This window comes from Gekko japonicus, unplaced genomic scaffold, assembly GCF_001447785.1.
Source record: "Gekko japonicus isolate JY-2015 unplaced genomic scaffold, Gekko_japonicus_V1.1 scaffold4351, whole genome shotgun sequence".
NCBI lineage: Eukaryota > Metazoa > Chordata > Lepidosauria > Squamata > Gekkonidae > Gekko > Gekko japonicus.
Genome location: NW_015162604.1, coordinates 31,711 through 54,569, shown reverse-complemented (window position 1 = coordinate 54,569; position 22,859 = coordinate 31,711). Strand labels below are relative to the sequence as shown.

The window sequence follows — 22,859 nt, the reverse complement described above, 5'->3', positions numbered from 1 at the left end:
GCTACTGAGGAAGAAGGTGGGAACAAGGACTTCAGAGAAGAGAAAGCAAGAAGGACCTATACCAAAAGCCCCTCCACACACACATACACACCAGACCAAAAGAAGAAAAGGGGGGGGGGAAGCAGAGGAAACAAGCAACAAAGCCTCACACACCCCAACTCCCCCCAAAAAGAGAAAAAGAAGACAAGAACAGTGAAGGATGGATAGAGAGAGAAAATTAAAGTAAAAGAATAGATTTTTAAAAAAACAAGCCCCCCCAAGAACAAAAAAATGAATAAGTTAACCAAGTTTTAAACCAACTCCAGAGAACCAAAGTCAAAAACCAAAAGCAGAAGGAAGGAACCCTTGGCCTTCCCTCCCCCACAACTTGCCACCAGGCCCAAACAACAACAAAACTCCACAAAAATAACTGCAAGCCACAAAACCAGGAGGAACTGAAAACGAAGAATAAAACAGAAGGGAACCGAAAAGGACTGAGGCCCTTGCCCCCCCACACACACACATGCACACAGCCTACCACCCACCAAGCCCAAAGAGTAACTAACAGTAAACTAAGAAAACCTTTTTAAAAAATGTTGTTCAGTCCAACCAGTCGCTGTCTTCACTCTTCTCCAGGCAGGCGGGATCTGAAGTCCTCAGCAGAGTCTCCCAGGCAGCGGGTGTCAGACTCAGAGCAGCAGCTGAAGCCAGAGCCAGTGCACACTCTCAGCAGTGGAGTCTAGCTCAGCCAGACCCTTGCTTTTATGCTCTTTGCCCATGCACAGAAGAATTTCAAAAAAACCAAGCTTCTGTGACTGGCTGAAGAGCAGTGTTCCCCCCGACCTGAAATCCTATTTGCTAGATTGCCACTGCTCCTTCCCTCCTCCCTCCTGTTCCTTTGGAAATGGGTGGGAAAAGGAAGGTAGTTACTTAGTTGGACTTCACATTTGAAGCCAACAACCTTGCAAGTTGCAAACCTGCAACGCAGTGCCATTTGCAAAAGCACAGCAATGTCTGGCTCGAAGGCACTACGGCTCCCCCTAAGGTGCTTTTGCTATTGGGCTGCATAGATGCCTCTTTCCCCGTCCCTCCTGTTGCCTTGGAAATCAAGGCAAGAGGCGGGAAAGAGCCCTAGAGGAGAGAACTGAAAGTTAACTTTGTAGCCCTTTAAACCTCTCCACCACCAGGTATTGCCGAATATACCCGGAAAAAAGTGAAAAAAATTCAGCTTTATTCCAGATCAGCTATACTCATAGCTGGTCAGATTCTCTGATCTGTATTCGGCTAAAAAAAATAACCCCCAAATACTGGTAAGGTATTTTCCGGGTATTTTTTTGGGCTTGGATACAGCCAGATGTGCACCCCTATCTGGTTTCATTCTTCATATAGAAATAGTTCAGTTTAAAAAATAATGGAGTGGTGCAAGCAAGAAAGGCCTTCAACACAGAAGAACTAGAATGACAAAGAGCGAGGTTCTAGCCACACTTCTAGTCCCTTATGTTGTCGTTTTCCATACACAAGGAATTGGCTGTTTGTTTGTGTGAAGAGGGCTGCGGTGGCTCAAGTGGTTAAGACGCTGAACTGCAGACTGGAAGGTCAGTAGTTCAGCCGTTCGAGACCTGAGTGCTGCATGATGGAGTGAGCCGTCTGTGGTCCCAGCTCCTGCCAACCTAGCAGTTCAAAAGCAAGAAATGGCAAGTAGATAAACAGGTTCCACTTTGGTAGGAAGGTAACAGCGTTCCGTGTGCCTCGGCGTCTAGACATTCCAGCCACATGACCACGGAAATGTCTCTGGACAGCGCTGGCTCTTTGGCTTGGAAACAGAGATGAGCACCGCACCCCTAAAGTCAAATTCGACTGGCTTTTGAGCAAGGGACAACTTACCTTGTGTGAAGAAGCATTCCATAGTGTACCCCGCCACTTGCAGTCTAAAGGGGTACACCCAGTCTTCGTAAGAACTAGGCCTTAACTGAGGACCACTGATTGGCAGTGCCAGTTTCCTCTTCCTTCCTCCCACCATCATCACACCTTCTCTGCAATTACGTTTTGTTGGTTCCCAGTTGTCCGTGTATGTAACTCAGGGTGCAATTCTATGCACAACCAACTGGTAAATAAGCACAATTGAACACTGTGAGAATCACTTATATTTATTCATTTATATATGTATTTATTTATATATGTACTTCATTTATACTCCACCTTTCTCCCCAACAGGGACTCCTGATGGCTTACATAATTCTCCTCTCCTCTATTTTATCCTCACAACAACCCTGTGAGGAAGGTTCGGCTGAGAGGGTGTGATTGGCCCAAGGTCACCCAGCGAGCTTCCGTGGCGGAGTGGGGTCTCCCGGATCCTGGACCGACACTCTAACCGTTGCACTGCTCTGTTTCTCAGCCAGCAGGCTTTCACAGAATTGCACCATTAGTTACTGAACTGATTTTGGTAGGGAACGGCACCAGAGGGATCAATATGTTATCTGCTCTGGGGCAGGAAGTAGGCCACGGGATCAGCTGTTAATGAGCACGGACATTAGTGGGAGGGAGCAGAAAAGCAGGAAAGGGCCCTTGGCAGCAGGAGGTGGCCTGAGCCGGCCATGTGGTGGGAATGTCACATCCCTGGGAAGCAAAGTCACAGCTCAGTAAGTCTCCAAGTCGTTCTGTCGAGAAGATTAAATCCCCGGTTTAATGTGTCTCCTCCTCCTCCTCGGAGAGAGCGAGAGAGAAGTGCAGAGGCCTTTGGATATTTGGTAAAAGGGGCCCCAGTGCTGGTGTAAAGAATCCCAGGGGTCCAGTCTCAGGACAGACTTCTGTTGCTGCGTTGGAGCCAGAGTGGGAGGTGCCAGCGTCTCCCGTAGTAGATCTACGCAGGGGATCCTTCAGCAGGCAAAAGGGAGAGATGTCCCAAAGAAATAGTTTTAGCCCATTGTGGAGAGTAGCCGTGTTGGTCTGCAGTAGAAAAGTTCGATTTGAGCCCAGACGCAAAGCTCCCTTCGTCTTTCATCAGATCTGAGTTGAAATGGAGAGCTCTTAGTCTTTATATCCCAGTCAGAAGGTGGGAAGGGAGTTGCAGAGAAGGAACACAGGATGCAGAAGTACAGTGCACATTGTCGTCCGCTGGATTGGAGCGGAGGGGAAATTCTGGGGGGGCAGAAAATTAGCATCTGTAGTGAGATAAGACTCCTGTGTCCCTCTTCAGTCCTTCAGCATCCATCTGGCCCCACTGGTAGACCTCCTGATGGAGCCTGGGTTTTGGCCACTGTGTGACACGGAGTGTTGGACTGGATGAGCCATTGGCCTGATCCAGCATGGCTTCTCTAAGTTCTTAGCTTCTGAACTTGTGAATGAACTTGAGTACAATATCGTGTCGTTGTAGTCTCCCCTTGAAGTTTCTTTATGCAAGGACTGCCACTCTTACACCAGCAGTGGATGGCCTGGATGATTAAAATGTTCTCCCATTGGTTTTTAAATGTGGTTTTTAATGTTGGATCAATGCCCCATTTATTCTTTTGCGTTGGGACTGACCTGTTTGTTCAATCTAGAGTGTGGACGGGCATTGCTAACATGTGATGGCAGGTATAATGTTGGAAGACGAACAAGTGAATGAACTGGAGATGGTGTGTCTGTTGTTGTTAGGTCCTGTTGTTGTGTTGTCAGAGTGGATATGGGGACAGAGCTGGCATCTTGGTTTGTTTTAGGCCCTGGTCCCAGAGGCCGTGTTTCAGGTTAGGAAGGGCATTGTCTTGGTGTCAGCAAGCTGCCAAAGGTTCTTTCCTGTGTATGTATGTTATCCTTCACCCCCCCCCTCGTGAGTGCGTTCAGCCTGTCATGCGCACATCTTCCCATTAGACTGCATTCCTTTCCATGAACGCTAGTCATGCTTTCATGTAACGCTATCTCGCCAAGGCCACAGGAGGAAGAGCACAGAAGGCTTAGCTTAGTCTGTAATGAGCAGTAATGTGGGAATAGAATACTTGTTTATAATTAAGGAGCCGTTGCTTCTCAGGGCTTGAGCGCGAACGGGGCCTCTTGGCCGCGCGCGGGAACCATATCTATTGGCTAGTGTAATTATGAACCTGCTTTATCCTTTCATGCACCTCCACCCTCGTTATTCTGAACAGTGATCCTGTTCTAGTACTTCATGGCTTCAATAAAGTAAAACCTTCTTGCAAGTGTGTACTATGTTGTTTGCTGTGGGGACCTGACACTTGGGTGAGAAGTTGTTTACGCTTAGGAGGCAAGTATGGGCAGGAGAAGGTTTGCCTCCCAGTGCCTGTGAGAGGGGAATATCATTGTCCCCCATAGTTTTAAGGTGATTACTGATGCTTTGAACCGGTTTGAGCGGAGAGCTGTACGTGACCACCAGAGATGTTCTGTTGTTGTTTCATTTGGGCCTCTCTTGTAGCTGGTTATCCCTTGGTATCATTCTGGCTCTGTTGATCTGTTTCCTTGCTACATCAGGTGAGCATTGTCATTCCCAGAATGTCTGTCGTAGATGCAGCAGGAGAGAATCTGTGTCCGAGGGATCAGATGTGTCTGTAGCATAGAGCTTGACTGTAGACCGTGGACGAATTCTGTGCACGTGAAGAAGAAAGCCAAAGGCACGGCTGGAAGTGCGTTAATATTTCTGCTGCTGCCTGCACGGCGGAACAGGCAAGCTGCATTTAAGTTGCAACAGAGGCCTGCTGCTTCAGCGATGCAGGTGGCTTCAGGGGGAACATTTAAAGGCATCTTGATTTGTGCTGGCTCTTGGTGCAGTTGCCAACTTTGTCTAGCTGTCCCTTTAGTATAAGTTTGCTCTGCAGCAAATAGCAGTTGATGTTATTTCTCTCCCCGCCATGAAAAGCTTCAGCGGCTCATTTCCACACGTTAGAACTCTGTTGGAGAACAGGATATTTTTCTCCGGGCCTGTTGACAACTTTGGCATAAAATGTTGCTGGGAGTACTGGAAATACTTTTTTTGATACCTGATTGCAGGGCAGTTTGCCCCATGTTTGCACTCCAGAGTCTTAGAAGGCCAGAGCAAGTTTGGTGTAGTGGTTAGGAGCGCAGACTGTAATCTGGGAGAACCGGGTTTGATTCCCCACTCCTCCCCTTGCAGCTGCTGGATGACCTTGGGCAAGCCATAGTTCTGTCAGAGCTGTCCTTGAAAGAGCAGTTCTTGAGAGAGCTCTCTCAGCCCCACCTACCTCACAGGGTGTCTGTTGTGGGGAGGGGAAGGGAAAGGAGTTTGTAACCTGCTCTGAGACTCCTTCAGGTAGTGAAGGGCGGGGTATAAATCCAATTTCCTCCTCCTCTTCCTCCTCCTCTTCCTTCTGAAGTAGATTTCTGCCAAAATGATTTCTAGAACTGTAAAAATTCACATCCAGCCCTAGTTTAGGCAAGTATGTACGAATTCTAATCTTTATGAGCTCAAGCATTAGAGTTCTGAATTTACAGCCCTGAATAAATGGCATTCAACTTATGTGTAAACAAATTGGGTTAATCATCCCTATTAGTCACAGAAAAACACATTTGCATTTATATTGAAATGATACACAGCGTGTCCAATGAGACTGTTGCATTAAATAGAGGGATCCAGTATACAGTGCAAATATTAAAATAGTGTGAGAAGTATTCACCCTGACCTGAATGGCCCGGGCTAGCCTGATGTCTTCAGCTCTCAGAAGCTAAGCAGGGTCGGCGCTGGTTAGTCTTTGAATGGGAAACCTCCAAGGAATACCAGGGGTGCGATGCAGAGGCAGGCAATGGCCAACCACCTCTGAAAGTCTTTTGCCTTGAAAATTTTATGGGATAACCATAAGTCGACTATGACACTATGGCACTTTCCACTGCCACGAGACACGTTCAGTTGTCATAGCTGTATTAATGAAGGGCGGGGTATAAATCCAATTTCCAGCCAATGGCCCATCCAGTCCAACACTCTGTATCACACAGTGGCCAGAAATACCAGGGGCCATCAGGAGGTCCAGCAGTGGGGCCAGGACACTAGAAGCCCTCCCACTGTTGCCCTCCCCCAGCACCAAGAATACAGAGCATCACTTGCCCCAGCCTGAGAGTTCCTACCTATACCTTGTGGCTAAGAGCCACTGATGGATCTCTGCTCCATATAAGAACATAAGAGAAGCCAATGTTGGATCAGGCCAAAGGTCCATCCAGTCCACCCCTCTGTCACACAGTGGCCAAAAATACCAGGTGCCCTCAGGAGGTCCAGCAGTGGGGCCCCCCCAGCACAAGAATATAGAGCATCACTTGCCCCAGACCGAGAGTTCCTATTTACACCTTGTGGCTAAGAGCCACTGATGGATCTCTGCTCCATATAAAAACATAAGAGAAGCCAATGCTGGATCAGGCCAAAGGCCCATCCAGTCCAACACTCTGTCACACGGTGGCCAGAAATACCAGGTGCCATTAGGAGGTCCAGCAGTGGGGCCGGGACATTAGAAGCCCCCCCCCCTCGCCCCCCCCCCCAAGAACAAGAATATAGAGGATCCCTTTCCCTAGACCGAGAGTTCCTATCTATACCTTGTGGCTAAGAGCCACTGATGGACCTCTGCTCCATATGCTTATCTAATTCCCTCTTGAAGCCGTCCATGCTTGTAGCCGCCACCACCTGTGGCAGTGAATTCCATGTGTTAATGTGTTCAAAACACCACTCATTCTCGTAGGGATCACCAATCTGTATTATTCAAAGATCAAGAGGGATTCCTGATTCAGGTCCCCTCTTGCCTTGATCCCAGAGAGTTATTTGGTCCATGAGCAGAAGAGTTATTACCTTAAATCCCCAGTTTTAAAGGAAGTGCTGGTCTGTCTCCAATGATAAAAAATGATCCCAGACCTCTTTTATTTATATCTGGCAGTCAGAGTGTGAATCCTGTGAACTTCCTGGTTCACACCCTCTGCATGGAGATGGAAATAGACATTGGGGCTACTAAAGGTAAAGGTAAAGGTTTCCCTTGCTTGAAAGCCAGTCGAATCCGACTCTAGGGTTGCGGTGCTCATCTCCGTTTCCAAGCCGAAGAGCCAGCGCTGTCCGAAGACGTTTCCATGGTCATGTGGCTGGCATGACTAAACACCAAGGTGCACGGAACGCTGTTACCTTCCTACTGAAGTGGTACCTATTTATCTACTTGCGATGTCTTGCTTTCGAACTGCTAGGTCGGCAGGAGCTGGAACTAGAGATGGGAGCTCACTCCGTCATGCGGCACACTCAGGTCTCGAACTGCTAAACTACTGACCTTCCACAGCCTGCAGTTCAGCGTCTTAGCCACTTGAGCCATCGCAGCTCCTTGGGGCTACTAACTTGTCCCCAAATTTATTTCTTGGCCTTCTAAACCCCGATCCTCTACTGCATGTTAATCAGCATGTCGTATCAATTCTCTGACTGCTGGAAGGTAGACCACAGGTCTGCTTTCATGCTGCTAATGTGTGGACCGGCCGCATGAAGCCATCTCTGTGCATCCGACACCATAGAAAGCTGACCAAGAGTGACTTCTAAAAACAGGGAGCTTGTCTGGTTTATCTTTCGGACTGAGATAGAAAGTGTGTGTGTGGGGGGGGGGAATTGCGCAATTTATTTATATTTTGGCCATTCTACAATTTAATGATAAAATATTGTATTGAAAACCGCTTCAGACAGAAGTGCCCTAGAAGTCACAGTGAACCAGTGTGGTCTATCGTGGTTAAGAGTGTCAGGCTAGGACCTGGGAGGCCCAGTTTCAGAACCCCACTCAAAGAAAGGGGGGGGGGGGGGATTGCGCAATTTATTTATATTTTGGCCATTCTACAATTTAATTATAAAATATTGTATTGAAAACCGCTTCAGACAGAAGTGCCCTAGAAGTCATAGTGAACCAGTGTGGTCTATAGTGGTTAAGAGTGTTAGGCTAGGGTCTGGGAGGCCCAGTTTCAAAACCCCACTCGTGACACGAAAGCTCGCTGGGGGACTTTGGGCCAGTCACACTCTGTCCTCCTAACCCACCTCGCAGGGTTGTTGTGAAGATAAAATGGAGGAGAGGAGACCGACGTAAGCCCCTTTGGGTCCCCATCGGGGAGAAAAGGCAGAGCGCAAATGAAGTAACTCCGTAACAGAGATGTTTAAGCAAGGGCTTATACTCCCCCTTGTTCCCGTGTTGCACCTTCTCATACCTTGACTGTGATTTTTCTTTTTCCTTAGGGCTTCGGGTACAGTGTATACAGCGATAGACATCGCCACAGGCCAAGAGGTAAGTGCCAAGTCTCGGCAAAGTTCTGGAATGCTTCCCGCTCCCCCATGCCCTTTCTCACTAACAGATCACCACTGGTTCCACTAGAAATCCATCAGTGCAGGCCTCTCACCGCCTGCCTGTGTGTTTTGGTGACTGCCTGCCTCGAATGAAGCCCCACTCAACTCCCTCACCAACGTTCCCTCTAAGCTGTGGAGTCCTGTGAACAAAAACCCTACTTTGTGAGCTACCGGCATCGACATTCCGAGCGAGCGATTTGGCGGCTGCTTTAACTAGTTTGCTCTGGAGCCCTCCTTCCTGAGCTGAGACAAACGTGTGTGAGCCGGAGGCTAAAAAACTGTGAGCTGGCTCACACGAACTCAGCTTAGAGGGAACCCTGCTCCCCACCCATTAAGCTGAACACAGACCTCCAGACCCCTAGAATGGCTCACAGAGATCCAGCAAGCCTTACTTGTGATTGCAAATTAAAGGGGTTTCCGTGCACCTGGCAGGCCACAGTCCGTGGCTGTATTCAGCGTGGTGATTTGAAGTGGGCAGTCCTACCGAGATGAACGCCGAGTCCCTTCCTTGTCCATTGCATTACTTTTTTAAAAAGGCAGACCGTGTGTGTTCAGAAATAGAGGAGTGAAGCCAATCCCAGCCATTTCCAAGCCTGTTCGTTGAGGCAGCCTGCATTCTCTCCCTGTTTAAAAATGTACATCAGGTTTTGGGGACAGGGGTCTCTGACCTCTTTGAGCGCACAGGCGCCTTTGGGATTCTGAAACAGGGGGGTGGGCACAGTCGCAAAATGGCTGCCACAAAGGGTGGAGCCAGTCACAAAATGGCTGCCGCAGTAGGCGGCGCCAATCACAAACTGTCAGGGCGTGAGGTTGTACATAGCTCTGAGTAGCGACCCTTCTTCGTTTCAGGCAGAAGCCCTGTTTAACAGCTGCCTTTTAATCTCTACAGCAGATCAGAAGCCCCAGCAGGCCCCGCCCACTTTATAAATGCACTTGATGGGTGTCAGGAAAGCGTTGGGTGCCGTGGAACTCAACAGTCACCACGCTGGAGACCCCTGTTGTGGAAGAAGATCTTAGGGACAAGGAAAGAGGTGGAGTCCGTGGGTCATATGACAAATGACTCCTTTCTGTGCCTGTCCCCAGTTCAGCACAGTCTTGGCTTGTGGGGGAGGGGTAGCAGAGTCCTTGGTCCCACGGCCCGGGACGTCTCGTTTCTTCTCAGTTGTGGAGGAAGAAGCCACACTGTGGCCACCCCACCAGCATCATGTCAGAAGGGACTTCTGACGTTTTAAATAGTCAGCTGTATAAAATCTACTGTCATGTTTTTGTCCTGCTGGCATGCATGGTCCTCTCCCTCCCGTTTTACCCTCACAACAGCCCTGTGAGGTAGTAGGCTGACCTAGCATGGTTTTATGGCTGAGGGAGGGATTTGAGCTTGGGTCTCTCAAATCCAGGCCGAGCACATTAACCACTGTGCAATCAGGGGAAGGCCTCGGCCTTTATGCCCTGTTGTTGGCCCTCCAGAGGAACTGGTTGGCCACTGCGTGAGACAGGATGCTGGACTGGATGGACCCTCCCTGGTCTGATCCAGCAGGGCTCTCCTGAGGTTCTTTATTTGTAGCTCTGCCCTCCACATGCTGCTGGGCACTGTGCTGAATATAGAAGCAAGAGGGGTCCCACCAAGGGGGATTTGAGTCTGTACGAGGCAGGGAGGAGGCAGTGACGGCGGACTGGAACTTAAAACCGTTCAAGGCCTTGTCATTGCCTATCAGGATCACGCTGCCTATCGTTGTGGCAAAAATACGAGGAAGTTCAGGAACTAGAATTTGAAGCACTGAATCAGTCTCCTTATTAAGAAGTAAAAGGAAAACACACAGCTTCATGGGGAAATTCTCCCGAACAAAGCAAAGAACGACCTGCATACCGCAGTACAAGGTTTTATATGGCTTCTGTGGAGGCAACGGTTAGAAGTTAAAGCTGATCAGATTTGGTTGTTGGAATGTAAATGATACACACGGCGAGAATTAAAGCGTAAAGAAGAGTTTTTATCTGTAGCTGGACTGTAAATCTTTACTGCAAGAGTATTTAAGGTAGTAACAAAGGCAGTCGTGTCTAAATAGTTAACTTGAGTGGGGCTATACTGTGAGGTAAATTTAATATTTATTTATTTTTATTTATTCATTCATTTTTCCGTATTTGTATCCCACCCATCCTGCGAGCAGGCTCAGGGCGGGGTCACATCATCTTTCAACAACTGCAGTAACGTTTAAAAGCACAGTATAAACATTCAAAAACAGTAGTTATAGCTACTGGTGAAAGTTCCGACCCATTAATACAGATGGATATGGCCAGCAGGTGGGAGACGGCAACCTCGGGGGAGGGGGGGCATGTGTGGACGCCCACTGCCTCAGCCAAAAGCTTGGCGGAAGAGCTCCGTCTTGCAGGCCCCGCGGAACTGAGTGAGATCCCGCAGGGCCCTGATCTCAATGGGGAGCGTGTTCCACCAGGTGGGGGCCAGGGTAGAGAAGGCCCTGGCCCTGGTCGAGGCTAGACAGACGTCCTCTGAGCCAGGGACCACCAGGAGATGTTGATTACTAGAGCGTGAAGCTCTTTGAGGCGTATACGGGAAGAGGCGGTCCCTTAGGTATGTTGGTCCCAGGCCGTATAAGGCTTTGAAGGTTATGACCAACACCTTGGGAGCTGCGGTGGCTCAAGTGGTTAAGACGCTGAACTGCAGGCTGTGGAAGGTCAGTAGTTCAACAGTTCGAGACCCGAGTTGCCACATGACGGAGTGAGCTCCCATCTCTAGTTCCAGCTCCTGCCAACCTAGCCGTTCGAAAGCAAGGAATTGCAAGTAGATAAATAGGTACCACTTACAAAGCTCTTCTTACTGGGGCTACTGTAAGCTCTTGGAGGATTGGCTACACTAGGGGTGTGTGGCCTAATATGCAAAGGAGCTCCTGCTACCAGTAGAGGCAGTGGTCATTATGTTCCAGCCAAGTCCGAACGAGTGACAAGTCTGATCCCGGGACCCAGCTCCCTTTTCCTGCAACAGAAAGCCCCGAGTCAGCTGCCCCCTCCATTTGGCCCAAGTGACCAGCTTGCCTTTTAGCAAATGGCTTTCCTTTCGCCTCTACAATAATGATCCCAAACTGCATCCGAAATGCCAAGGACAGGCTTTGCGCGAAGGTCCTTCCACAGCAGAAGTGGAGTTGGCAAGGATTCGGACCAGAGTGGCTGCCTCCATCTGTCGAAAGCACGAAGCCTGGTGCAGGCGGCCTGTGCACGTTATCCATCGAATCCAGAATCCTGTTTCTCACACTGGTCAACCAGTTGCCCCAGAGAGCCACAAACAGGTCATAGAAGCCAAGGTCTTCCTTAGTGTTGCCTCCCAGTGCTGGTATTCGGAGGCGTTCAAGTGGTTAAGACGCTGAACTGCAGGCTGTGGAAGGCCGGTAGTTCAGCAGTTCGAGACCCGGGTGCTGCATGACGGAGTGAGCTCCCGTCTCTAGTTCCAGCTCCTGCCAACCTAGCAGTTTGAAAGCAAGAAATTGCAAGTAGATAAATAGGGACCACTTCAGTGGGAAGGTAACAGCGTTCCGTGCGCCTTGGTGTTTAGTCATGCTGGCCACATGACCACGGAAACGTCTTTGGACAGCGCTGGCTCTTCGGCTTGGAAACGGAGATGAGCACCGCAACCCTAGAGTCGGACTCAACTGGCCTTCGAGCAAGGGAAACCTTTACCTTTACCTTTTACCCAGACCTACTGAGTAGCAAGGGATACACTGAAAGAAATCAGTAAATACGCCAAATACATGATTGTGGACAAAGTAGAGCTTTGTGAGCCGGGCGAGTAGTCTGAGCAATGATAATAGCGGAGTGATGCGAGAGGCGTAATGGAGCTGGGGGGTCCCTGCTGTGTCCACGTGACGGCCCCATAGCTCAGCTCTCTCAGTTCTGACCTTGCATCTCTGCCCGGACTGATATAACCCCCCCACCCCCAGTGCCGATCCACTGGCTGAGCAGATGTTAAGATCCAGCTGCTGAGCTGGTTCTAATTAACGCAGTGGCCCCCTCCCGATGTAGTTTAAGGGTGGCCTCATCGCTGAGACCCCCCAATTAGTGGCTTCAGAGAGGCTAATGATTCTGAACACTTAGACAGGACCTTTGATTTGCCAGCGTTTGATGCAGAATATTAATTAAAGGAGGATCAGAGGTAAAGACCTGGGATTTGTGTTTAGGTGACAAGGCGGTTGGGTGACCTTAATCAATAAAGAGAGGGGAAATGAGACCGAAGGTCAAAGGCCTGTCCTTTAACTGTGCAATTACGTGAACTTCATGTCGGGCTCTGGTCCTTCTACCTCTTGGCCGAAGTGTGACCCAGACCGTGATTGGTCAATGCAGAGGATGGAGGAGGCCTTTGAACGTCCCTAGTTTGCCAGTTTTGAGTTGTCACCTTAATGTTTGTGCCTTTCTCGCAATTATGGAGAAGTCCTGTCTAAAGGTCAGGATTTTCAGGGGTCGGAAGCGGGGGGGGGGGAACTAAGTGCACAGTCTGTATCCATTAACAACCCTGGGAGTTTTACCGTCAGATTCCACAACATGTTTATGGCACTGTTAACATCAGTGCTGACACATCTAAATCACATTGGCTACCAGTGCAGTCCTAAGAAGTTACATCTTCGGATCCCCCCGCGTACAGTCGCATGATGATGAGTGACTTTCAGGTATGCAGTCACCTGTCAGCTTCCAATGGCTTTTGGAAGAGCTAAAACTATTATAAAGCAGGTCCAGACCAATGCTCCCTCTAAGCTGTGGAGTCTTGTGAGCGAAAATTCTACTGTGTGAGCTACTGGCATTAAAGTTGTGAGCGAGCAGTTTGGCTGCTGCATAAGTGAGTTTGCTCTGGAGCCCTCCTTCCTGAGCTAAGACAAAAATGTGTGAGCCGGAGGCTAAAAAACTGTGAGCTAGCTCACACTATCTCAGCTTAGAGGGAACACTGGTCCAGACACCAGACCATCAAAAGCTTCAGAGGTGGAAAGAAGGGAACTTGGATATTTGTAATGCACATTCATGCATAAAGGATTCCAGCCATCCGTCCAGGTTAGGGTTGCCAGCCCCCCTAGTGGAGGTGGGCGGGTCCCTCGCCACCAGACCCCACTGCCCCGCCACCAATCAGCTGGCCGGCGGGGTGGGATGGGGACCTAACCAGAAAAGAGGGAGATCCATGCAACCTGTCTATATCTTTTTGTATATATACATTTATTTTCAGTTTCATTAAAAACATATTCATTTCAGTCATTTACATATCATAACCAGGCGATCATTTGTATTTAACATTATTTATCTTTAACTAGCCATTATACAATACTATTATAGCTCACACATCTTCTACACATCTGGTGGAGATGCGATAAAATTCAAACATTTTGGAATAGAATACATAAAATAACACTAAAGACTCTACAAATTAACATACCAATAACCCCAGAAATATATTTATTAAACATGTTACCAGACACTATGAAAGAGCATAATCAGATAATAGTATATATTTTAACGGCAGCAAGAATATTAATAGCAAAAAGATGGAAATCTAACAGTGTACCTTCGGTAAAAGAGCTTAAGTATAAACTCCTAGAGGTAGCTGAAATGGATAAGTTAAATATAGCCTTGCAAAACAAATCGGAGGAGCTCTTCTGGGATAGGTGGGGGGAAATTTATGGGGGGTTGAAGATGTGCAACCTGTCTATATCAATGCCCAGGACAGTTCAGTCAGTGTCCCACTGTTCTCTGCCGCTGAGTGCCAGGTTGTCCCCAGCGCATCCATTCCGCACCTGTCGCCCCGGCCTTTCTGGTACTGACGCATCCTCGTGCAACATGTCGTTTCAGGTGGCCATAAAACAAATGAATCTCCAGCAGCAGCCCAAAAAGGAATTAATAATTAATGAGATCCTGGTCATGAGGGAAAATAAGAATCCCAACATCGTCAACTATTTAGACAGGTAAGTGACGCCCCGTTCTTCTTCTTTCCAAAGCGTCGCCTGGTCTCCGTGAAGGGGCGATGTCAGAAAAGAGGGCCCAGACGCTTGTCGCACGCTCGCCTGCATTTGGGACCCACGTTAGGCCAGAATGACGCCTTTGACATGCCCAGGTTCTCCTCTGAACAGCTTCAGAGCAGTAGGGTAAGGGGGTGATTTGCAGTGGGGAAATAGCAGGCGAAGGAATACTTAACCTGCCTCCCCAACAGTTGCTTTCCCCGTGCAATTTAATACACACACCCCTAAAATCCTGGCTTGGGAAAAGGCTTACAATTAAAAAGTGGCAGACAGAGGGTGGATTGAATATCCATTTGCTACTTCTGGGTTGCACAGCCTCCCCTTTATCTAGTTTTTCTTTTATTATTGTGTGAGTTATATTCCTCCTCCTTTCCCAGAGCCCCAAAACAACGACTGTTTGGTGGAATCCTGGATTCCCAGAGCCAGGCTGTCCACTGAACACTAAGGCTCCGGCCTTAGACCTGGGAGTGTATTTGCCGTCTAATTAGAGGTCCCCAGCATCTTCCCTGGGCCCCACCTTGTGTTTTTAGAAAGTGGGCGTGACCAAGTGGGGCTTCTTCCCAGCAAAGCTTGCTGATTGGCCATTGGAGATTTGATTGGCTGTGCAGATTTTTTTAAAAGGTTGCTTTGGCAGCAGCTACCACCACAGCACAAAGATCTTCACTGTGTAACTAAAGATAAGCTGTGGCAGCCATCGTACAGCTGTCTCTGCCTCCTGTGGCAGCCATTTTGTGGTTGCACCGACCACGCTGTGTCAGAATCCCGGGGTGGAGTTGGGAGCCCCCTACTCTGTCATAGAATCATAGAGTCGGAAGGGACCTCCAGGGTTATCTAGTCCATCCCCCTGCCCAGTGCAGGAAATTCACAAATATCTCCCACACACACACCTCCAGTGACCCCTGCTGTATGGCCAGAAGAGGGGGGAGAAACCCTGCAGGACCCCTGGCCAAACAGGCTTGGAGAAGAGTCGCTTCCATTCTGACCCCAAAGTGGCGATCGGCGTTTCCCTGGGCGTGTAAGAAAGGGCCATGAGAACTAAGCACTGAGGCAACCCTTCCTGCCCTCCCTCTGATTCTAATACATATAGACGTCCGCAATCAAGGTTGTAACGTATGGCTGTTGGCAGGGGCTGATGAATCCATTTAAATGGCCCAGGAGCAAGCCAGGCAGAGAAGCGGCCGCTCAGCTTGGAACGAGGCAGCAATGACCGAGCTCACCTTTCCCCACCTTACTGCCCGCTGGATCTGAGCTGGGTGTCCCTCGTGGGGGACGCAAGAGCCCCGCTGGGTCAGACCAGTGGTCCGTCGGGTCCAGCATCACGTCTCACACCATCTTTGCAGATGCAGGGAAGTCGCTTGAACGTGGTGTTTATCATCTGGGGGCGGTGGCACAGGCAGTTAAGTGCCTGTAGAAATAGTCATCTCGAACAGCTGTAACAGCGGTTCGAATGCCACCGTGGTCGGGGTGAGCTCCCGACCCTTGCCCCAGCTCCTGCCAACCCAGCAGTCCGAAAGCCCCTAGGGGCAATTAGGTAAATGGGTACCTGTCCGTAGGAGGACAGGGGGGTACCCCTCCCTTGAAATTGGGCTCCAGCCGAGCGAGGAATCGAGAAGCGGCAGCGGCAACACGGCGGCGGTCAGCACGGAGGAGATGAAGAGAGGCAGCGACATCCCAAGGAGGCGGTTGGCTCGGCAGCTGATGACGTGGCCAGCAGGAGGACGTCCGGAGCCATAAGGACGTTGTGACGCCCACTGTGGCTGCGCACCAGGGCCCATAACCAACAGTCTCCGAGAGGAGTCGCCAGAGAGCCGGAAAGAACAGCGGAGGCCGTGGAAGCCGCACCGGAGAGAACTGGAAGAAGTCGCCCACTCGCTGGATAAACGAACGATCGGAACCGAGAGGGTACCTGGTAGGGCTCCCCCTTCTCATTCCTTAGAGCCATTCTTATTAGACCACCGGCTGTGATTATTTTCCAAGCAACTTCAAAGGTCCAGAGATTGATTAAGATCCTCTGGTTTTGTTCTGAATTCTGCCTGCTCTTGAAAGGCCGGCTCACTTCAGCCCTTTGGGGGGGCAGTTTTGGTCATGTGAGGTGGATGTCCAAAGTGGGCCTGAAAACCCCCCCGCCAAATCCACCTTGCAGGCCTCCCTTGGGTTCCAGATTTTGGTAGCAATGCTTGTCTGTGCTCATAGAAATAACTACTTACTTAATGTTTCAGTTATCTTGTAGGTGATGAACTTTGGGTAGTAATGGAATACTTGGCTGGAGGATCTTTGACGGATGTTGTTACAGAAACCTGTATGGACGAAGGGCAGATAGCTGCTGTCTGTCGGGAGGTAAGAGATCTCGCGCCGTAACTCGCACCATAGAAATGCCTCCCCGTTATACGTTGTCTCCCTTGGATGCAGTGCATCTGCGGCATAGCGGCAGACGGAAGCATCTTAGTCGTGTCAGTTAGAGGAGCTGGATTTGAAAGATCTTGCTCCTTCATTCAGGAGGAGGGGGTATGAACATCAGAGGCACCCCACTGGATCAGACCAGTTATCCATCGAATCCAGAATCCTGTTTCTCACACTGGTCAACCAGTTGCCCCAGAGAGCCACAAACAGGTCATGGAAGCCAAGGTCTTCCTCAGTGTTGCCTCCCAATGCTGGTATTCGGAGGCGTTCAAGTGGTTAAGATGCTGAACTGCAGGCTGTGGAAGGTCAGTAGTTCAGCAGTTCGAGACCCGAGTGTGCCGCATGACGGAGTGAGCTCCCGTCTCTAGTTCCAGCTCCTGCCAACCTAGCAGTTTGAAAGCAAGAAATTGCAAGTAGATAAACAGGTACCACTTCGGTGGGAAGGTAACAGCGTTCTGTGCGCCTTGGTGTTTAGTCATGCCGGCCACATGACCACAGAAACGTCTTCGGACAGCGCTGGCTCTTCGGCTTGGAAACAGAGATGAGCACCGCAACCCTAGAGTCGGACTCGACTGGCTTTCGAGCAAGGGAACCTTTACCTTTACCTTTACCGCCTTTGGACATGGAGGTGCCCTTTAGTGATCATGGTTGATAGCCATGGATGATCCTGTCCTCCACGAGTCCTCCTTTTAGTACATGCCAGTAACCATCACTGTGTGCATTACCAGTCAATTCCATAAGTGATGGAGTTGTACCAGTGTTGTAAACTGCCTTACCCCACTCGTCAGGACAGACAGTTCCAGAGACAGAAGGGTTGGGGCTGGTGGGGACAATGCAGTTTGCCCTTCCCCCAAGTCCTCGCAGGTCCTCCTCTTGCTTTGTCTGTTTTCAGACCAGTTGCCCGGAGAGCAAGTCCCCAGGCAGCCGTGTCATCCTGCTTCCCCTGTTACAGTTTTTAAGCCATCCATTCCAGGTTGTCCCCCAGATTTTTCATTTCATGGGTCGGCGATGCTACCTCCTCAACAAATAGTTTTGCTTTCTCCCGGGATGGGGTTGCACTTGTTCCCTCTAAGCAGAGTTAGTGCGAGCTAGCTCACAGTTTTTTAGCCTCCGGCTCACACAGTTTTGCCTTAGCCTCAGGAAGGGTGGCTCCAGAGCAAACTAATTTATGGAGTCGCCAAATCGCTCGCTCACAACTTTAATGCTGGTAGCTCACAAAGTGGAATTTCTGCTCACAAGACTCCACAGCTTAGAGGGAGCAACTGGGTTGGCAAGCGGAAGAGTGACTGTCCTCTGCTCATGTACCAGAGCATCATTGGCCCAGGTAGACTCCTGTCGGCTTCCAGGCAGGTCTGGACAGGAAGCTGCTTGTGCAGCCGTCCTGAAGCTCTGCCCGGTCATTCTGCCAGTTTCAACAGGAAGGGTCGGCTGCCGCTGAGAACATCCGGGGTGACAAGTGTGACAGCCAATGGGATAAGCTCAGAGTTAGAGGAGATGTCCAGAATTGGGGTTGCCTGTGTGGCTGTGGGGTCAGCTGGGAAGGGAGTGTAGAAAGAGGCGACCTGTACTGAATGCCCCAGTGCCCAGGACCACTCTTCTCATATTAGGAAAGGACGGCAAATGGCAGGTGTGCCCTGTTGGGTCGCGTAGGAAAAGAAGCAATATTACAAAGAAGGGGAATCATTAGCATAATAGACCACACCCAACAGCAGAAACTCATTACGATTGGTTACAGTGGTGTATGGCCTAACATACAAAGGAGTCCCTGCTACAAAAAAAGCCCTGGGTTTTGACCACAAACAAGGTAAACAGAATAAGAAGCAAAAGGTGGGTGTGGCTGAATGTCCACACTTCTGGTAACATGGGGGTGCGGCCTAATAAGCTAATGAGCTGTGCTGTCAGGGGTGTGGCCTAATATGCTAATAAGTTTCTGCTGTTGGGTGTGGCCTATTATGCTAACGAGTTCCTGCTGGTCTTTTTCTACAAAAAAAGCCCTGGATATTGCAATGTTGCATAGTGAAGTTTGAAGACCTGCTCCTGGGTCTGCTGAAGACTCAGTCGCAGTACAAACACGTGAACACGCAAAACCGCCTTGTACGGACGCAGACCCTTGATCCATCAGAGTCGCTATTGTCTGCTTAGACTAGCAGCCAGCTCTCCATGGTCTCAGGTGGAGGTCTTTCACATCACCCACTGCTTGGTCCTGAGACCGAGGATTGAACCTGGGACTTTCTGCATGCCAAGCAGGGGCTCTTCCGCTGAGCCACAGCCCCTCCCAGTGTCTTTTAAGAGCACTTGTTCTGGTCCTTTTTATCTCTCTTAGTAGCCAAGAGACAGCAGTGCTCCCGGTCAGCAACGAAGGGGGCAAGGCCAGGCGCCCGCCCGCTCGCCCTCCCCACCCGTCCTCCCGGGAGCCTGTGCAAAATCGTAATTTCGAAATAAGGGTGGGGCAGCATCAGCATTCTTTAGCCATGTGAAGAGGGAGTCTCGGGCCGCCGTGCCGCTTCCCCCTCCATTCTCGATGAAGTCGCTCGTCAGTCTTCATTTGTACCCTGCTCCTTTTTTTTACACTGTATTTTTTTCTAACGAATAGTGCCTGCAAGCACTGGATTTCTTGCATTCAAACCAAGTGATCCATAGAGACATCAAGAGCGACAACATTCTTCTCGGGATGGATGGATCTGTCAAACTCAGTAGGTATTTCCCTCGGAGGCTCCGTCCCTGCCACGGCTGTCGCGACGGCTCCCGTAGAAATCGCCAGCGGTTCTCGGGAGGGAGCGACGTCATCTTTGCTCCTTCCTCCCCGCCCAGAAAGGTTCCTTTGAGGGCAGATGTGGCACCGAGTAGATTTCAAGTGTGATTAACTTTCCGTCTCCGCATCAGTGACGGCGAGTGGCCGCACAGCCCCGGGGTGTTCGACTTCCAATAGGAATATATCCCAGAGCAACAGGGATGTTGGTCGGTTGCAACACAACAAAGAACCTTGTGACCTTAAAGACTGATGCGCTTATTGCGGCACAAGTTTTTATAGGCAACATATTTTTCTTTGGTATAGCAGTCTTTTATACGTTTGAGATATTTCCTTTGGTTGTCTTCAGCCATTTCCCCCCTCCCCACCTGTCTCGGCGAAATTTTCAAACGACAAATCGGTTGCGTTGCTGTCCCTCGAACCCTTGCCAGTTTAGATCTGGGATTCTTTTCTTTTTTATCGAACAAAAAAAAATGTTGCACGGCGCTTTGTGGCCATTTCACGACAGGCTTTAAGGCGTTAATAACACAGCAGACGAGATGCTGCTCAGGTTTGTGAAGTCTGTAGTGGGTTCCCCCATTTTCTGGATGGTGACCCTTGGGAATCTGTAGCCCAGACTAAATCTGCTCTAATAACTAGTGACCCTTCCTAGCTGGTGTAACTCTAGAAAAATTCGTTCAGGGAACAAAGGAGTGGAAAGACCATTTTGCGGGGAGCAACAAGTTTGATGTACTCATTAAATACATATTTTTAGAGAAAGAAGGTGCTCCAGTTGTTCATGCAAATGGTAGGATCTTTAAGACGTTGTGATTGAAAGCTGGGGGTGTGTGAGGAGAGAGGCCCACTATCCCATATCCTTTCGAGTAATCCCTACTGTTCAATTATACTAGTTCTCAGCCATTTCCCCCGAGATCTGTATGCACAGTCATGATCCAGCCAAAATATGCACTTTAGAGTCCCGCTGATTGATCTTGGCATGTTTCTTTTGAAATCAGTAGACTTAGAATGTAGTTGGATCCAATGTTCCCTCTAAGCTGAGTTAGTGTGAGCCAGCTCACAGTTTTTTAGCCTCCGGCTCACACATTTTTATCTTGGCTCAGGAAGGAGGGCTGCAGAGCAATCTAATTCATGCGGTAGCCAAATTGCTCGCTCACAACTTCAATGCCAGTAGCTCACAAAGGAGAACTTTTGCTCACAAGACTCCATAGCTTAGAGGGAACGTTGGTTGGATCATACCCTTGGTTAAAAAAAAAATTCCTTTCCAGTAAGAATTTTAGACCTTTTGTCAATTATTATATTGCGTTTATCTCTGAGCTCTTCTACTTTATCAAAGTCATGCCGCGTCTTGATCCTTCTGTCTTTCCTGTAACAACTCCAAAGCTCTTTTGCTCAATCTTTTCTGCTGTTTGTTTGGTTGTTTGGTTTTTTTTTTTAAACCCATCTGTGAGATTTCTCCATCAACAGTCTGGTTATTCTTCTTCCTCCGCAGCTGACTTTGGCTTCTGTGCTCAGATCACTCCTGAGCAGAGTAAACGGAGCACAATGGTGGGAACGCCTTACTGGATGGCGCCTGAGGTGGTAACGAGGAAAGCGTACGGCCCCAAAGTGGACATCTGGTCTTTAGGGATCATGGCGATAGAAATGGTAGAAGGAGAGCCTCCATATCTTAACGAAAATCCTCTCAGGGTAAGACCAAAGTCTCGCACTATCTTTTTTTTTTTAATCTCAGACAATAGTAGCCTTGAATGGAATGAATGAGAACTAGATATGCATCAACAGTATGCAGGCAGCCCCCGTGATCTGTGGACGATGCGTGGGATCCTGTACATCCGTTCCACTAACAGTGGCAGTTTCCTCCTGGATAGTGAGCCTTTGGGCTTTTCCACATGCTGCTTTGGGGAGGGGTGTGTGTGTTTCCTGTTCCATGTTTATTTTGCTCCCTCTAGTGGTCGATTCGATATTACATCACTTTGTGACAAAGAAATGCAATACCGAATCGAGTAGAGGGAGCAAATCATGTGTGGAACAGACCCCCCCCCCCAAAGCAACAAGAATACACAAGTGCAGAAAATGAGAATGCGGAAAAGCCCTTTGTTGCCAATCTCTTATAAAAACACAGGAAAGCAACACTTCTAGTAGAACAGTTATAACCCTGGTTTATAGGTATGGTGGCCCCACCCCAGGGTTATAGGTATAGCAGGCCTGACCCAGGGTTATAAATACGGTTGACCCAACCTGAAGTTATAGGTATGGTGGCCCCACCCCAGGGTTATAGGTGCAGTGGACCCACCAAAGTGGTACCTATTTATCTACTTGCAATTTCTTCCTTTCGAACTGCTAGGTAAGTGCATACTTAAAAATTGAAATTCTGCACGCAGTTAATACACATGCCAAGAATAACTAAATTCTGCCGCCAGCATAACATCCAAGTCATCTACCTGAACTCACAATTTATTCTGCAGCTTGACTTCATTGATTCTGAGGGTGTAACTCATGGGGAGTGAGAACGTCCTGGATTTCCCACTGTGCTGACCTGCAGCTTTGTGTCACAAACCCCCAAACCTGTTTTACTTTGCATTGGCGGGGGGTTGAGTGTGTATGATTTTGCACTGGAGAACAGGTGGGAATTGAACCCTTTCTCTGATGGCTTTCCCTGTGGAATTTTCTCACCCCCAGCAGCCTCCCCCCCCCCAAGTTGCAGACCTACTCTTGCAAGGTCAGCAGATGGGGGCTGGGGGCAATTCTAGGGAAAGGGACTGGCAGGGTCTGTCCCTTCCTTCCCATCCCTCATCTATGGCAAATAATCCTCTCCGTGGGATGCTGGGTAAGGGAAAAGGTGTCACTGTGGCTCCCTGACACATCGCTGCAGTGCCGTGTATCATTTGCCCCTTGTTTGGTCACTTTTCTGACAACCAGGGTCAAACTCGGGGAATCTATGAGTATTTAGACAACTGTCCACCCATTCACCTCTAAAGTATGGGGTGTCTCTTTTTTCCCATGAAAAATAAAGAGTGTGTGTGTGGAGGGATTGATACTTCCTCCTCCCCGCACTATGCCACACCGCACTTGCAATGCATTGTTTTTAGCATTTTTTTCCTCCCAGCCCCATTTTCAGAATGGAAGTGAGATGGGGTAGAAGAAAAAGGCTGAAAGCACCAGAGCACAGTGCAGCAAGGTGCTCTGTGTGTGTGTGTGTGACAAGCTTTAGCGGCCCTCTCCCGCATCCTTCAGTTTGGTGTAGTGGTTAAGTGTGTGGACTCTAATCTGGGAGAACCGGGTTTGACTCCGCACTCCTCCACTTGCACCTGGCTGGATGCCGTTGGGCAAGCCCTAGTTCTGACAGAGCTGTTCTTGAAAAAGAGCTTGTAAGCCGCTCTGAGACTCCCTTGGGTAGTGAAGGGCGGGGTATAAATCCAATCTCCTCCTCCTCCTCCTCCTCCTCCTCCTCCTC

General features: G+C 49.3%; 1 protein-coding gene across 4 annotated transcripts in view; it reads left to right on the top strand.

The window, feature by feature from the left end:
- PAK3 (p21 protein (Cdc42/Rac)-activated kinase 3) overlaps positions 1 to 22,859 on the top strand; it is a 65,746-nt gene that overhangs the window by 36,329 nt on the left and 6,558 nt on the right. For all 4 annotated transcript variants that reach the window (XM_015406480.1, XM_015406479.1, XM_015406481.1 and 1 more), the window contains 5 exons: positions 8,153 to 8,201; positions 14,093 to 14,205; positions 16,479 to 16,596; positions 19,253 to 19,352; positions 20,898 to 21,094. In XM_015406480.1, the coding sequence (XP_015261966.1) occupies positions 8,153 to 8,201; positions 14,093 to 14,205; positions 16,479 to 16,596; positions 19,253 to 19,352; positions 20,898 to 21,094 (577 nt within the window). The remainder of the gene's footprint in view (positions 1 to 8,152; positions 8,202 to 14,092; positions 14,206 to 16,478; positions 16,597 to 19,252; positions 19,353 to 20,897; positions 21,095 to 22,859) is intronic.